At 35.6% G+C, this 18,595-nt stretch overlaps 1 protein-coding gene across 11 annotated transcripts in view; it reads left to right on the plus strand.

Moving 5' to 3' along the window:
- The window catches only part of RhoGEF3 (Rho guanine nucleotide exchange factor 3), a 161,770-nt gene that overhangs the window by 121,358 nt on the left and 21,817 nt on the right, over nucleotides 1-18,595 (plus strand). For all 11 annotated transcript variants that reach the window (XM_089073608.1, XM_089073615.1, XM_089073614.1 and 8 more), the window contains 2 exons: nucleotides 13,290-13,398; nucleotides 18,175-18,302. In XM_089073608.1, coding sequence (XP_088929734.1) covers nucleotides 13,290-13,398; nucleotides 18,175-18,302 — 237 coding nt within the window. The remainder of the gene's footprint in view (nucleotides 1-13,289; nucleotides 13,399-18,174; nucleotides 18,303-18,595) is intronic.

The following is an 18,595-nucleotide window of genomic DNA, read 5'->3' on the forward strand; positions in this document are numbered from 1 at the left end:
GGCGAATAGGAACTCGCTCGAGGAAGTCCTGCCTGTAAATATATTATGGCGCCACGATGGAGTTAGGAAGGTTTTGTGTCACATTAGATATTTATATGAAATAAAATATGAGAATATGAGGAAACGAATGCGCGCGGAACGGAATTTTACGAATGCGACACGAATGCGAAACGGAAGAAACGTCGGCGGATATCCAGGTGGAAATAAGTCGAGATAAGTACTCGCGGGGCGAGTATTTTGAAAAAGGGCAGCGAAATAATTCCAGAGTTTTGAAATCTTATCGCCCGCGTCTTTTGCACGCCGGGCGTAAAGCGCGGTCGTGCTCGCATAATTACGACTGCACGCGTGGTGTCCTCTCTCTCTCTCTCTCTCTCTCTCTCTCTCTCTGTGTCGCAAACAGAGTATCACGTTGACATATCGCTTTTATGCAGATCCAGTTACGCCACGCTTAAACCAATGTATTTCGCGAGGCGCGCATGACCCGCATACCTCTCACAGGCAATTCTGCAATTCCCTGTGAGAACAAGCCGTTATCGATTTCACGAAAATATATATATATATATATATATATATATATATGAACAATAAAAGGTCGACCCTGATTTGTTCGAGGGCCACTGAGGTCGCGTTGTGGAAGAACAAACTGTCCTTTACACAGGACTTATTCCGTCGATATATCTCTCTTTCCGATTGCAATTTAGAAAAACGTACAGGACAGGAACGATATTTCGATTTGAAATATTCGCCAAAATATTCGTTGTCGAGTGTTAAAGATTATAGATAAAAAGAAAGATAGTATTTGGCGAAGTATCTTGCCGAGAACATTCTTTTTGAACACGATTTTCTTCTGTAAAACCGTTATACATATTTTAGCACGGCAACATTCTCTTATTCCATCAGAGGACCATAATCAACTTCCGGCGAGCGTGATCCGGATTCGTGCTATTAATCCGCTTAGCACGGACATTTCATTCGGTAAAAACCATTACAAAGTTTGGAGGAAAGTTGGTTCCTGGGAAGCTGGACACATGAGATACACCAGACACGATGGATACATGTACCATTGCAGTTCGCGAAGCCTCTGATGAAGTTTCCAGAGAAACTGACTTAACTGTAGCTCGCCTTGTTCTAATATAAGAATTAACTTGGGATTTGCCGCGAGTAAGTCAACTCTCGCGAATTATCCGACAATTCTCGTTGAAGCGTGTAATAATGAAGAAAAGACAAAAGATTAACTCCCAGATTAAGATTCTTGATAATCTTTACAAGTATTGTGAGTGTTTGAATTTAATAGCGATCTCTAAAACTTGATTTTCTCTTTGAGAGAAATTATTGCGCACAAAAGATATATGCTATAAATTTGAAGCTTTTTTTTCTAATAAAATTAATCACCAGTATGCTCGAATAAAAAAATTAAGAAAAAAATACTATAAGAAAATTAAGAAGATTATATAAGAAATATAATATATATAATATAATGTCGTATTATCGGTTAAAATCTACAACTTTTAGATTGAGATTCTTGACAATCTTTATGCGAGTATTTGAATCTAGTAGTAATCTCTTGATTTTCTCTTTGAGAAAGATTATAGCGCATAAAAGGTATTAAATTTGAAGTTTTTTTTCTGTAAAATCATTCACATGCTAAAATAACAAAATTACCATGAAAAATTATAGGAAATGGTAATGTCATATCATTGATTAAAGTTTACAAAATTCCTAGATTAAGATTCTTGATAATGTTTACACGAGTATTTGAATCTAACAGTAATTTCTGAAACTTAATTTTCTCTTTGAGAAAAATTATAGCGCACACTATGAATTTAAAGTTTTTTTTTTTTTTTTTAATAAACTCAATCACATACTGGCATGGAAAAAATTATTATAAAGTTATGAGAAATGACGAATGAATGATATCAACGATTAAAGTTTATTAAAAGTCTCCAAAAGGTTCTCATTTATGATAGTTTTGTATTTGCTTTACTCATATCTATAACTGAAACATGAAGAACAAATGTACATCTCATGCTTACATTTGCAAAAGGTGTCAAACAACACTGCTAGTTCCGTGGGAAAGACTTAATAGATTTTCACGATCCGCTCGAAGGTGGAGTCTCGTATATATGCACGTGTGTGTACACACACACACACACACACACACACACACACACACACACACACACACCTACACCCACACCCACCCACCCACCCCCCCATATACACACACACACACACACACCGCGCGCGCGCGCGCGCACACAGAGAAGAGGATCGTATTAATTAGACAGCGATATCGCAAATTGAAATTCAATAACCGTATAGCAAGTAGGGTCACGCATCGCGTGGGGTCGTATCGGCTTTCACGTGGGACGTGCATCCTCTCTATTCACGGCCGGAAATACGTTATCCGCCGAACTGAAGGATTCTACGTCCGCGATAATTCTCGATTTACGCGATCGACACTTTCCCCGTTTCGCGCAAATCGGACCCGCGCGAATAAAATTCAAGAGAGAATTTTCGCGCGCCGTATCCGGTGTGCGGTGTGTGCAATAGGAGATATTTCTCGAATCAAAAAAACTCTCGGACGACTGGCTCGGATTGACGGCACGTTTCAAATTGATAGTTATTTCATTTTTTTCGCAATTTTTTTCAGCACAGAGAACGTTAAATCGCGAATAATTCAGGCAGCACAAAAGTGTTTTAAACATGTATCAAAAACGTACATATTGGACATGTACATATGTATTTAAAACGTCCATATTAAAGTCACACATACATCTTTAAGACGTTTTAAAAATGTCCAGTGTCCTCTTTTGTCGGCATCCTAAAAATGTCCGATGTAAGACTTTGCTGAATCAAAATCGAGCGTTTTCAGGATACGAAAAGAAATATCAATAAATGGGTATTTTAAATGTTTCATTTTTAATGCAAATTAATTGTTTGCAATTTATTATTTGCGTTAATTCTTGTAATTATCTAATAAATTTATTTAATTGGTGCATATTTTCAAATTTTGTAAAAATCTAGAAATGTTTATTAAATATTGATCATTTACTATTTACTAAGTACTAGCTTTTATTGAACATCATTATACTTCACAAGCTCAATTTGAAAGACTTGCGTGCAAAAAGTACAAAAAACACCAACAAGCCTGAGGCTTTGCGCATAATGGTGAAATAAGAATAGGAATTGAGAACAGGAATAAATATAAAATTATGAAAATAAAAATTAAGAATACAGATTAAACGTAATGCACATAATGGACATAAGTAAATATAAGATATAACTATATTTACTTATGTTCTTATTCTAGTTTTAATTTGTATTTTTTTAAATTTAATATTTATTTCTGTTCCTAATTTTTATTCCTATCCCTTCATTGTGCGCTAGTGGATGCACCTAAGTTTTGGATGCACATATATATTTTTCGCTCTTTTCAGATCATCGTTCCATGAATAGATAGTAACATTACAATATATAAATAAAGTCACAAACGAGCCAAACCTATGTTAATCAAAAATATATAAAATGAACATCTTTAAAACAAAAGTACAAAAGTCAGTATTTTAAACTTCCGATAATATATGTTATTAAAATGTCCTTATCAGATCCATGGACTAAATAAAAATGTTTGGACTAAATAAAAATCAAAATTGGACGTCCATTGGACGTCGTGCATTGTCTGGAAAAAGTTTATTCCTCTTTGTCATGAGAGAGATAAAGTTGCCTGTGAAAATTTTGTCGCCTGTATTCGCTTTGATGCAGTTCAATTCGAAAGTCGAAAGTTTTATTACAATTTTTGCAAAACTATTATTATTTTATTCTATTATATGAACAACAAAAGTTACAGGTGTTCAAATATGATTCTCTTCATATGCACGTAAACTGCGTTGTTGTGCATCCCTGTGAGCTTCCAAATCTCAGTGCGTTTTACTTTAAAGTTATGATTTATCTCCTCGGTCGACGCTGAAAGAACGACGGACAAGACAAAGAGAATAAGACGAGAAAGCGAAGATGATGAAGAAGAGTTCGTCGACAAAGGACGGAATCGTATATCAATAGATATCAATAGATATATATATATATATATAAAGTCGTCGCGAATGTCCCGCGGATGTGAGGCATGCTTTATATTTTGCCGACCACCACCAGCGAGATCGTTTTATCCCTTCAGGCGGTCTCTTCATTTAGTAGGTGATTCGAGTCGAGATGTTTTACGGCGGGCATCGACTGCGGTTACATAAATCAGCCGAATACTATTTTCAGAAAAATCCCAAAACTTCGGGAACATCAAGAAATCCTAGGCGACCATTGTATAACAAATATGTATACAACACACACACACACACACACACACACACACTTATATATATATATATATATATATAAACTAGTAGTTTTATTTGAAAAAAAATCAAATTATCCAATGATATTATATCCAATGATAATACTTTTGTCAATAAAATTAATCTGCCAATATCTTTATATATATATATATATATATATACAAAAAGATATTGATAGGTTAATTTTATTGATAAAAGTATCATTGGACAATTCGATTTTTTTTCAAATAAAACTACTAGTTTTTTTATATTTCGAACTATGAATTAAAATTTTAATCTAATACATATATATATAAATAAATATAAATAATTTGTAAAGAAAATATATAGTTATTTCTAAGAGAAGTATGTACTTGCACATTGCAAATTGCATCTCTTTTTAAAACAACTATATATTTACCTTACCAGTTGGTTTGTCTCATTATTCTTTATCAAAAAATGAATATTTTACGAGATATCTTATTCTGGCATATTCTGACATACTATATAATATAAAATATCTCGTAAAATATTGATATCATCTGCGAATAAATTAATATATTCATATGGGCCTCTCGAAATTTTATAACTTTTATATGAAACATTTTCTTTTAATGCACTGTTCAAGAGATATCAAAATGCATTATTTAAAATATCTTCTGAAGGATATCCTCTGTCTGTGTATATCTGTGTTTTTATATATGTATATCGCTATTCTTATATGAAAAATGCACCATTAAAAATTAATAAGAAAGAAAATGATAAGAGTTCTTTTCAATGGCTAATCATCACTTACGATAAATATTTGCTTTAATTCGCAGTAAATAACTAACGTTCGCGCGCGTTTATTTTATGGATAAACAATGCGGATAACAATGCTCGCCGTGTTGTTGGTGGTATTTTCTTTTAAACCGGCGGCGAGTATGGAGATGGAAGCTGAAAATCTCTTTTGGATCGATCAGAAGTCGTGCGACAGCATACGAATCCACTATGCGCATTTAGCGCGCATACAACGAGGCGCGGGCCTCAGAATCGATTTTTTTATGGTCCACAAAATCTCTCTTTATCGGCATGCATTCGCCGGGGCAAAATCGAGAAAACGCGACCGATTTACCTTCGGGACGTCGGGAACAAGCCAGCGGAGGATTTATAGGCGTAAATAAAAAGAAGTTTGTTTAGATATAAATGTATCACTCGCGATATCACGATATTATGCGGACTTAATCCGCCCCCTTTCTCTCTTTTCTTCCTCTCTTTCGATCTCTTTTTCGACGTTACATATTTACTAAGCAGCGCTTTTACACGATATTATTTATAGCATTATGAATAATATATGACACTGTAAATGAATAAAGTTGCGCAACTTTTTAAGGAGGTTCGTATGTATCGTATGTGCGGTTTTTTTTATTAATTTCTTCATTTGTTTATCATCGTTATGTCGAAACGTTGTTCAAATCCAAATCCAGATTACATTGGATACTAGTCTACTTCTTTTTTTAATAATTATTATAAAAAAAAAAGGAGTAAAAGGGAAAAAAAGGATTCTCGAATACCGAATTGCGGCACGTAACAATCCTCGTTTCGTATGCTAAAAAAACGTACAAAGTCGTATCGGCTTGAAAGGGATCTCTGTCAGCAAACGGCCGCGGAAACATATGTGTGCTATTAACAGAGAATCGATAAGTGCCGCAATTCCGTTTTAACGCTCGCGTGAGCCGCGAAAGTTCGGGATCCTTGAAAATGCAAGAAAAGAGAAGCCGACATTTCAAACGGCTCGGCGATTCGGTAATCTACTTTGTAAACCATTTTGCATGCGACGACTACGTATTCAATTGGCAAACGATGTATGTATAGCCAGTGGCTGTTCGATAATTCCTCAAATGGAGAAATGTAAGAAGAATAAGAAATTATCGTATAATGAATCGAATCTACTCTGCGCATAGTTGCGCAACTATTAAAATTGGAATTGTATTAACTTAATTTAAATCTCACGTAATTTTCTATTTACATGGCTTAACCATCTTCTTTATATGGATATAAACTTGATTCTATGACTTATTTATTTAAATTTTGCTTTTAATGTAATTATTGTTTGTATTATATGAGTAACGCCATATGATCCAACACAAGATTACTTATAAAATTATTTATAAAAAAAAGAATAATAACATTTTGGAATTATTGTTTAATTGTATCATATCGGATATAGCAGCAACATAGGAATAATAATAATAACTTTATTGCATGTAAATTAATAATTAAAAAGAATAACATATAAAAAAATGAAAAAAGGCACTTAATTATAAATTTAAGATCTTTTATTTTATTTATTATGAAATTTTTATATAGTCTCTTGCTGCATATATTTGATTTATTCATATTACAATAACTTTACTGCATTATCATAAATTTGCTTTGAACTTATTATTTAGATTATGCATCTCATTAACATTTCGGTTATAGCCTTATCTATTCTTCTTTACAATAATATTCTCTTACCATTTATATTTATTTATTGTATTTATTCATCAATTGCATTCAATAAAATTATTACCGTTATTATTATTATTATTATTATTGTATTTCGAGTAAAACAATATATGACACAAGTTATAACAAATGCGATCGGCACTATATATATTATCAATATCGTCGTACAATAAAATAACCTTCGAAATTAATAATTCAAATCTTTTGAATTATTATTCATTCAATTATATTGCACAACGATAATTTCGTGGAATTGTGTCTTGCGGTAAAATAAAGCGGAACATTTTACAACAAATTATTATTGGACATCACGATCGTCGCGCGATAGAACGATCATTCGTAGGATGCATGCAACCCTTATATATATATATATATATGTGTAAGGGTTCGTAATGCGCTCGTTGAAAGGGGAAAATTGTGCGTTTATCCGTCAATCTATATGCTGCAAGGCGCGGAGTAGCGGCAGCGCGCACCTCTTGAGTGAGCGAGTACGCCGAGAGCGAGAAAAAGATTCACAGGTATATTCATGAGACGCAGCCGGCCGGGGCCGAGGAGAAGCTGCGTTGTGAAACCGGTAAGATTTTACGACCGGTTATTACCCACCAGCAAGCACACCCACGCGCAACGGCCCGATAAAGGTATTTCGGCGCCCCGGGCGAAACGGCGAGTCCGCACCTCCATATTAAGCATGATAGAATACGATAGGTTAAATCTATTCTTCTTGAAGTAACGAAGTAAGGAAGTATACGGGAAAAAATTATTAAAGAAAGTAGAAAAAATGAAAAATATCATACCGTACAATCTCAGGCTAGTGAAGTTTCTTGAGCTCTTACTCAAGTATTCAACAGTTTGTTCTACAGTGTGATCTTATTTCCGTCTATATTTATCTCTAAACAAGAGAGAATAGAAAAATTTATTTTATACAAAATAAAAGTCCTAAAAGTGGAGATTAATCGCTCGGGAGGTGATTGGGAACCCCAAAAACAAAAAACGTATGAATATTAAAATATTGGTATGAACATAAGTTCGTTAAATTATTTTTGAGTTATCGCCATTCTTATGTTGAAATTATTTTGTTTTTGAATTTCTTTACCAAAATTGAAAGAAGAGATAATCTTTATCATTTTTTTATAATATAATTGAAGTCAAATAAAAGTTGCGAGTACTGCTTTAATATTATATATTCAAGATGCACAACTATGGAGTCCTGATTTCTGTCAAAAGGTATCAAGAGGGCTGTACCTCCACATATGGTGTATTCTGTATAATGTTAAAGCATCTCTCTTTTATTTAATTTTAATTATAACATCTATTAAAGATCATCTCTTCTTTCAATTTTGGCAAAAAAATTCGAAAGCAAAACAATTTGAAATTTCAACATAAGAATAGCAATAATTCGAAAACAACATATTTTTGGATATACCAACTTTTTTTCTCGTTTTTGGATCCCCAATCATCTCCCAAGGGATTGACCTCCACTTTTGAAACATCCTACACATTTATATATAAAAATATAATAAATATAATAAATTTCTATAATTTTAAATTTATACCAAGTTAAAAGATATATCTAATTTATATGTATTTTAATATATGTATATGTCATGTAATTTATGTTTAAATAATTTGTTGCGAACAGTCTAAAGAAAATGCAACGAATTAAAAGTTACCTTTACTTTTTCGTCGCCGAAAAAATGCAAAATTTTCATACAACACGTAGGAGGCAATGCAATTTAGGATAGACGAAAACTTCTTAACCCTGGACATATCGCTGGCGATATTACGCTTTTCATGCTGAAAATGATCCGTTTCCGCGACCACAGAAAGATCCGATGCTTCTGGTTGAGAGCACGTATCACACGATCGCAGGTGTCCCTTATATATACCAAGCAGGACGTGCCAATATCCTTCGATCGTACCAGGCGGCTGGTGACGTAGTTTCCACGGTAACATACGGTAAATATTAGATCCCGTGCCGTCGAACGTGTTTTTTGTAATCATCCGTCAAACTTTAACGCACCATATTTCATAATGGCACAATTGCCGTGCTGTGCACTTGCCTACGTCGAAGCTGCTAGATATGGATAGTGACACCTTACAAAATATCTCTTCCGATACGTGCTCTTGAAAAATTTCACCAGGAGAAAGAATTTTTGTACATAGTATACATGTATATATATATATATATATATATATATATATATATATATTCTAATTAATTTTTGTGAATGATAAGAAGTCTTAGATCACAACCAAATTTAGACAATAATAAATTAATATGAACTTATCTGTTGATAAAAATGCGTCGTTAATAAAATATTTTAAAAATCAATCTAAAAATTATTACATTAATTTGTCAAATTTATTTTGAATCTATTTTCGGAATGATTGAAAATAATAATTTTAACAATTTAAATTAAAGATCGATGGTCGTTGATAAAAATCCTAAGATATCTAAAATGTTGGCTAAATAATGTTACAGCAACTTTTGCAAAATTTAATAATTGAGCAACATTACTTCATTATCCTCAGTTGTTATTATTGTAGTAATTAAAATTTATTTAAACTTTACAAGAGAAAATAGCTCGTGAGTATACAAATAATAATCAAAGAGACAAGGCCAACAAAGCGAGCAAAACATAATATAAAAGTAACCCATGAAAAATATTTATAAAGACGAAATGAAATAAATATGCAAACTGACAAACAAATTAAAAATATTGTACGTTTCGGTTCACACAGAACTTTTTACTTAGGGAAATTTAATAATGCATAAAGATATATCATATATTGATATTGAACGAAAAATAAAGGTTACGATACGAATAAAGGAGACGCCATTGCCCATAATAAAATTTACTCGTATTTCTAAAAGTTTATGTCACTTGAAAAGAAATATCTATTAATATTTATGGAATGAGAAAAAGTCAAACAACCTCTAGCGATGTGGAATCATTTATAGCTGATCTTCGGGAACCGATTTGATCGGACTGGTCTTACCATTATTATGATCGTGCAGCTAATTATAAGCAAAGATTAAAGGAGGCCTTTTGCGGACGCTCGTGCCTCGCCCTCCTGCCGGCAGTCGAGAATAGAGAAGATTAACGTGACAGCGAACGGAGAGTCAACGTGTATCGTGAGCCGATCTTTCGCAAAAAGGACGAGAGAGCTGCACGTCGTCGCTCATCCTGGACGGGGTTAAGTAAATCTCGTTCGTCGTGCGGACGACAGTCGGCCGCTCCCATCGCGCGCGCGCGCGCGAGGAAAGACGATTCCGCGCGCTGGTTTCGATCGCTGGCACGACGCGTAGAAAGTGGAATAAATCGATGAACTCTCAGGTGCCTAAGAAAGGTGCTGTGTGACCTGCCTTCAATCGGCGCAGTCGACTCGCGCGGCCGACTACGTCAGCCCCCGATAACTCGCGGCCGTCATCGGGGCCCTCATACTTTCCTTTTATCGGCTTTTCTTCTCCGCCATCCTCTCTTTTCTTCTTCCCGACAACGTGAACGACGTGCACTCGGTTTGCTAAACGCCGCCGCGTTTTATTATCGCCTTTCACCGTTTGTACGATCGGTATACCTGCCGCTCGCAAAGTTTCTAGCGCGACGGCAGCTTTGCGAGCGAGTGTATTTTGCCCGCGAATAACGAAGCGACTGTGCCGTGAGAATGCGGGACCGAGCGATTTCGTCGATGAAAGATATTTCATTTCTTCTCCTCAGCTCCCTTTGCGAGGCGAATCGTTTTCGATCTGAGCTGGCGAGTATCTTTCGAATTCGCGCGCGGATTCTCTTCGCAGATTCGCACCGCGATTCCTTCTCTTTTTAAATCCACGATGAAATTCGAGCAATTTGTCGCATTTGAGGACATGTTATATATGTCTAGTCTTTTTAAATTTTTATATTTACCATGAAAAAATTATGAAAAGCTTACAGATTATTCTAAAGCTGTTTAAATTTAGAAATATACAAAGCTTTAGCCGGGGTTTAAAACTCGGATTAACATTTATTTAGATAAATAAATAAAAGTTTTAATGGAAATGTAATTACGAAATAATAACAAAACTCTCGACTTTTTTTATATAAACACTTTAAATACTTTTCAAGATTATTTAAAAATTATTTCATTGCGATGTAGTGATTAATTATTTTGTAAATAAAAATCTAATTTTATTTGTACTCGTTTCATTTTTATGCTCTCAATATAAGTTTATTTTTATTTGCAGAATAACCAATTTTTGCATCGCAATGAAACTTCATAACACATAAATCATTTTGAACTTAACGTACTTATATATGTAAAAAAAAAAAATGAGATTTTTTGTCATTACTTCTTAATTATATTTTAACATTTCTTAATTTAAATAATTTTTTTTATCCAGATTCTAAATCGTCTAAATAAAATTTTTTTGCATTTCCTTTACATATCTAGCATATCTATATTTTTTTCTTAAATAATTTTTTCTTTGTAAATAAAAATAAGTACGAATACATTTTGAAATTGAATTTTGAAAACTGCCACGATTTGTTTCGAGAGCGAGGAAACGATATCTCTCGATATCTCGAATAAGTATGAAAGAGAAGATTAGAAATTGAGTACTTGGTACTCGCGCTACGCGTACTTTACTCGCGTACTCACGCACTGCCGGATTCGATTAGAAAGTCGGACCCACGTATCACAGTGTGATACGTAACCCTAGATTATTGTCTCATACGTACGACAATCGGGACGATTAATCGCCGTCTTTGTGAGAGGGGTTATCGACGAAACGAATGGTTGGTACAAATCGTACCTGGCGACCCTTGACCCCATAACTTACAACATCGCACCCATTATCGCGTCGCGGACGCGATAAGCCGTATGTTCCGCCGTAATTTATTACGAAAATGTTTTCCTCGTTCGACCTCGCGAGAGCCGCAAACAATGCCAACTGAGTCGGACTGAAGAGAAAATCGCATCATTTATATATATATATATATATATATATATATATATATATATATATATATATATTAATTGTAATATTTCCGTTTTATTTCCGCTTATAATACGTGTTCCAAATTACGCGCAGCGCCGGCACAGCCGTTTACAGCCTTACGGCTTAATGCAAAACGCATAAGTGTCGGTCCACAATAAGTATTTAATCTTTAAGTCGTAAGAAATTGACCAATCATAGTCGATTATTCTTTTCATATTCGATTATAATTGGTCAATTTCTTACTTCTTAAAGCTTAAATCACCTATTGTGGACCGACACTAATGCAAACAAAGTTTACAAATTACACGATGTACATATTAAAATTTTGTTTTTTGAGATACAATAGTGTAATAGAAAATTTAATAACGTAATGATCATTTATTTCCAACAGATCTATTCAATTGTTTTCTACATTAATATCCTAAAGGTCATTTAATTTTTTCCTTTTTTTGGGCAATTTTGGAACAGATTTCTCTTTGACCATAAAAATAATATGCACTAATAAAATATAAATAACATAAAAATACACTACATTTTTCATATAATCACTACGAAGGGGAAGGGAAATTAATGAAAAAAAATAGAATGGCGGTTTTCTCCACGCCAATCTATGGGCGTATTATCACTTAACCGATATCAACGAAACCGATACTTTTAAAACGATGTGTATGTTGGTAATCTGTTGGAAAAAGTCGGTGTTCTAAATAAAAAACGAAATGCAACATGCATATGCATTCGCCACCAGCACGCGCGCGATTGCAAAGCGGGAAGCGTTTTTCCGCGTTATTAAGTCGAGCGCGCGAATCACTTTAGCGCAATTTTATTACGCGAAACCTGTCTTACACACACACACACACACACACACACACACACACACACACACACACACACACACACACACACACACACACACACACACACACACACCGCGCTTGAGCGCGACCTACTAAGATAACGAGATGCAAGTCCGAGACGTACGTTGCATCTGCAACGGCTCTGTCCCGCTCTCTCGCACATCCATTAATTAAGATTCAAGCAACGTACCGCGCCGTGATTATTGATTAATCACCGGCGTGGCGCATCGCGGCCTATCGGATGGACGTACTGCAATCCGATACCACCGATAACACTGCCGATAAGCCTGTGTATGAATTAATTCAGATAACGATTACTCACGCACGTTTCTCATACGCACGATTCTAAGCGTAAGCGGTTTGCCGGCGGGTGAATAAGTCTTTGAATCGCTCGATCTATATCAAATAATAACGATGTGTTAATTACGTCAGCGGGGGCTAAAGATATCGCGATATCGCGTCCGACTGTAGATCCAAAGGATGTCGACGATCGGATATAAGTCGGGATAATGGATAAATCTCTCTCTCGAGTTACGTAGTCGAGCTACGATCGCCTACTTTTCGGATGAACCGAATTATCTTTTTATACAAACCAATTGTAGTTACAGTGAGAGATAATTGAGTTTCCTTGTCCGTCTGTTGCAGCAAGTCGACATCTTGGCAGCGGGGACAGGATTCCCAGCGATCCAGCCCCAGCCCCAGTAGACTTCGCCGCGTGCAGGAAGCGGCCGCATCTCACACAGCCCCCGTTTCCGTAAGTTGAAAGAATAGTGACAGAATTGCAGTGATTAATATAACTATTACATAATTATATAATTATATATAATAAAGGTTTATTGTTATTATTATGAAATCATATTATATTATTAAAAAGGCAATTAAGGTATAGTAAAATATGGAAGCGATTATTTAGAATATGACGATATAATCAAATTAGTAGGAGTAGTGGGAGTAGTTGTTTGGACGTTCCAGAGTATTGTACTTTCGGAGAAAAAGATAATGGACGGCTTATTTGAACAGTTTCGTCAAAGTTTCTTTGACGAGACGACGAGATTTTAGAGGAGAATAGCCGCATCATCATCGTTCGCATTAATCTTCGAAATTCATATAACTGAAATTTTGCATCCAGATTGCTATTTTGTTATTTCAATAAAGGATGTTATAGCGATGTTACAGCGTCTCTTTTTCAGGCTGCGGTATTATTGTATGTATTTCTTGGTGAAAAGTTCGCGTTTCCTACTCCGACCTATTCCTATCGAAAAAGCGATATTTTTTTTTTCATCGAATAACAATAGCTTCGAGCCATATTTACATTGGCTCGGATAGTGATACATTGTTGTGTGGTAGATGTAGCGATAACCAACTGGTATTGTTTGATAAATTAATTCAACTGCCGTAAATATTACTTTCTTGTATCTATGATTTCTCAAGCATGGGATGAAAGTTTCGATTCTAGAAGGCTGTTAGGCGCATAAAAAAAAGAAATAAATTGTTTCGAGTTGTGCAAAGAGTTTCAGCACGACAATGACGACAATTTTTTTTTTCTTTTTCTTCTTTAAAAGCTCGACGAGATGGATTTAAGTTTTAATATTCTCTCAACTTGAAGATTAATTTTTTCACCCTGCTAAAAGGGTAAGTCGCTTGAAAGTAAGCCGGAAATCAGTAACGAAAAGCATTTTTGTGTTCGTCATACTTTGGGAGGAAGATTTCGCATTTGGCCAACAAGAAAGAATTGACATTGTTATATTGACCATATATAATGTTGATATATGAATATTTAGTAATATTAGTGACCACAACGATATCGGTAAATCGCGACGCAGAATGGTTTGTCTAACGGTGCAAAGCCGCAAACTTACATCCATATAATTCAGTCAGTGTTAGTCAGTGAGATTTCTCGAACTTATTAAGCCGGCCTCAAAATGACGCCACTAATCTTCTAATCTGCACGCATGACATGTGTGTACGTAAGCCAACGCGGCGCGGTTTAATTTCATTCAGTCTCATTTATTTTCATCCTCACAGACAGTTGAGAACCGGCGAAGCTGATCATTTCTCAGAAATAAATAGAAAAATGTGTCGATAACGGCGGATTAGTTGACAGTCTATTAATCCTAAACTTGGGCTAAATACACAACCAAATAGTCTTCATTTTTCATCAGTTGAATTCGCGAATTCATTTTTCGCAATGTATTCTTGAGGACTGTTTTTGAAAAAAATTAAAAGTTCGAAGTTTCTTTAAGACCTAATGTCCAAGCTTTGTAAAAATTGCAAAATCGTATTTCTGCACGGAAAGAATACTTTTACTGTTGCTAAATTTAAAAATTTGATCAGATACAGATCTGAAGAAAATAATTTTGTCGACTCTTCAAAATTATTATATACGATGTTCAAATTGATTGCTAGAAGATAAAAAAATTTTGCGGTATTATTATCCTGTTTAAACGTCCTACATAATAATTTTGATGATTCAAAATTATCTTCAGATCTGTATCCGATCCAATTTTTAGATTTGCCAGCAAAACTGTTTCTCTCCACGTAGAATATTAAGGATATGCCGCATATTTCGTGATTCCTTCAGCATCGTTGTCTCTCTAGAAGTCAATAATTGGCTGCGTTCAGCAGGAAAAGCAGCTTTGCATACGATTTATACATTTAGATGTTCTATGAGGAACTAATGGCGAAAACCAATCATATCAAATTTTTACAACAAGTGGCAAAGCTGCTGAACGCAGCCTTTCTGTGAAATTTAAATTTTTCTGAGAATAAAAATTAAAGGGGAAATTTTACCAAGTTCAACCGTAACCATAACAAAAATTATTTTACAAAATCGCATTTTTATAAACTAGAGAAATAAACTAAGAAATTTCACTAAAAAAAAATAACGCAGGATAATGGTATTTTGAAGATTATTAAATTTTTGCCGGGAATTAGGAAGCCGTTCGGCCGCGATGTCTCATCTAGCGGACCGATCTGAACATCCACGGCATGCGAGCCCCACGCGATGCGCTCGCTGTCGCGGGCTCTCGATTCGCGTAATTACCGACTACCGTGGAAGCGATTATCGGCGACGCGGATCGGGGACCCGTGAGTAATGGCCCCGATGCCGGTGACGTCTCGGCGGTGGTTGCACGTAGGGATGCTGCATCGCGCTGCACGCGACTGTGGTGTACCGCGGCCGGCTGGCGACGACCTACATGCATCATCCGCAGCGACGACAGTGTGCTCGTTAACGTCCAACGTATCCTGTCGAACTGAACGCCATACGTTGCGCGATTCCGTAACCGGAAGCGGGCGTCTCGGAAGTCCCGCGTTGCGCCGCGTCCAGTTGCGCCGAGTAATCCACCCTCCTAATAATGATCAAACCGGACGACTGTTTTCGCCCGAAAATGCAAAATTGTAGAAAAAAAAAAAATGCATGTAAAAATTGCAAAATTGTATTTCTGCACGGAAAGAATACTTTTGTTGCTAAAACTAAAAATTTGATCAGATACAGATCTGAAAATAATAATTTTGTCGACTCTTCAAAATTATCATTTGCAAATTTTTCTACATGACGACCCGCGAAGATTGAACGGACACTCACAAGGAATCTGTGAATCTTGTGATTGATGTCACAACAGACATCAATTTGATTCTCTGATTGAAGTAATATATTGTTAAACATATATAAAAATATATGAATATTTTTTGTAACATATCGGCTCAACTTGAAATTTAAGAGGTAAACAATTTTTCAAACCTAACACATATGGTTGATCCCAATTAATTATCAATGAACAAAAAATTTCACAAAAATAATGAAGGATAATAATATTTTAAAAAATATTAAATTTTTGAAAAGTTTAGATATACAATTACAAAAGTGCATAAAAAAATAAAAGTTTCGTCCAAAATATTTTCTATATATTTCACCGTTGATAAATTGATCAAATATATGCGTTAGCTTTGAGGAAAGGAAGCTTTGTTTCACCCTTAAATTTCAAATTGAATCAATATAAAAAAAATACATATTTCTTAGATTTTTTTGTGTTTAACAACATATTTCAAGGAGAAATCAAATCGGTTCCGAACAATTGTGATAGGCCGATATTGGCCGGTTGATTGGCATATCCTTTGATAAAATTAGAAGGGATATTTATCACACAAATGCGGATAAAAAATTCATAACTTCACAGATTTAATTTGATCGGTGCGAGCGAGTGTGTTAAATGAGATTTCCGTCGTGATAAAGGTCAAGTGATATCGAATTTCCATAATTTTCGGTTTGAATCGAATACGATTATAGCGGGACGGATTGGAAGGGTGTCGGCGATTGAAGGAGGGATTTAAGAAGGGGGGATTTATCTCGGCAATATATATGTATGATGCGTCGCTTTCTCATGGCATGGGAATCTTAATTAGTAGAACGTCGCGCGGTGTCGAGACAGCTGCGGAGATATAATCAACCTTTGTGTCTCGACACCGTTTGCACCCCCTTCCATTTCCCGCTTGGCGCGGGGGGGGGCACGTGTGAAAGAATGGCCAGAAACCGCGAAATCAACGCTTTCGTCGATTACCGCGGATAAGGTGCGAATGATACACGCGCGGGGGCTGCGGCCGATGGTAGATCGATACGAAATGCAATCGGGCAGAACGCTATTGTGAAAGCGACGTGAACGAATAAACATGCTTTAATATGCGAATAGCGAAGAGATTATTTCAGTTTTCAAAAATTTCCACTCGACTCATCAGATGAACTTGTTATCGAGCACCCTAGGATAGACTTTGTGATTCGTTATCGCCTACATTTCCTACAAAAATTAATTATTTTTTATTAACAAAGAAGAAATAATCGAGTACACACGATACGGTATCGGTAACACACATATGTATTATTCCATTAATTACTAATTACATTGAATTAATTACTAATTACATAAAATTTTTTTCAATTAAAACGATGATCGATAACGACGGCGCCACCTTTTTCCATGCTCTCTCAGGAGAATCGCGAATAAAATCCATTGGATTGCAAATTTATGAACCACCACGACAAAGAAGGAGCACAGAGAGAAAGACGAGATATGACGAATCGTCGATTTTAAAATAAAACCGGCGGTTGCGGCGGTAACCCACTTGTAGCGAAGCTTAGCAATATAATATTAGACCCGGTAACCCGGCCAAAGTACGCTCGACACTGATACAAAGATACGAATGATCAAGCGCATTCGTGTCCAGTGCGTGGCCGAATCGTCGAATCGTGGGAAAGATATACATATGTAACGCAACTTTCACGCGAAGATTATCAATTGTCATCGGTGACACGCTGCTAGATATATGCGTACACACCTTCCACTGAAAATAAATGTATATCGGGGGATGGGGGGAGGGGGGGGGGAGGATGAAGGGAATTCTTTATCGAGAGGAAAATAATATTGGAAATGGTCTGATCGGGGGGAGGGGGGGGGGGGGTTATCCAATAGTTCACTACTCTAGTTAACTTTTTACATTTGTATACTCCTCAACTGTTCAACTTGTTTTGTTTCAGCCTTTGCATGACTACAGAACGAGTGGCCATTCCGGAAGGGAAAGACGACGGATTCCCGGCCTAAGCAAAGCTCAACGGCGGATCAAAGCGTCCAGCACTCCGACTCTTTTGGATAGAAATCACGACAGGTATGCGTCCGTCACACAGCTAAGTGGCATCGGCTTTATCAATGGATGGAGAATCCCTTTTCGATTTTAGAAAGAGTTACTTTATACATGCAAGTGTGTAAACTTTTGAAAAATTAAGTCCTCCGCACAAATTAAAAGATTTAAGACATAAAATAATAACGTTATCATCTCTAACCCATTTAATATTCTATTTTTTTAATATTTAACTCTTTTCTTCTAAAGTTTATTTTTTTCTTTCACGAAAATCTTGTCATTTAATTTATCTCTTTCTCTCGCATTCCTGAATCCATCGG

The sequence above is a fragment of the Pogonomyrmex barbatus genome, unplaced genomic scaffold, assembly GCF_055798465.1.
Source record: "Pogonomyrmex barbatus isolate J1 unplaced genomic scaffold, ASM5579846v1 scaffold15, whole genome shotgun sequence".
NCBI lineage: Eukaryota > Metazoa > Arthropoda > Insecta > Hymenoptera > Formicidae > Pogonomyrmex > Pogonomyrmex barbatus.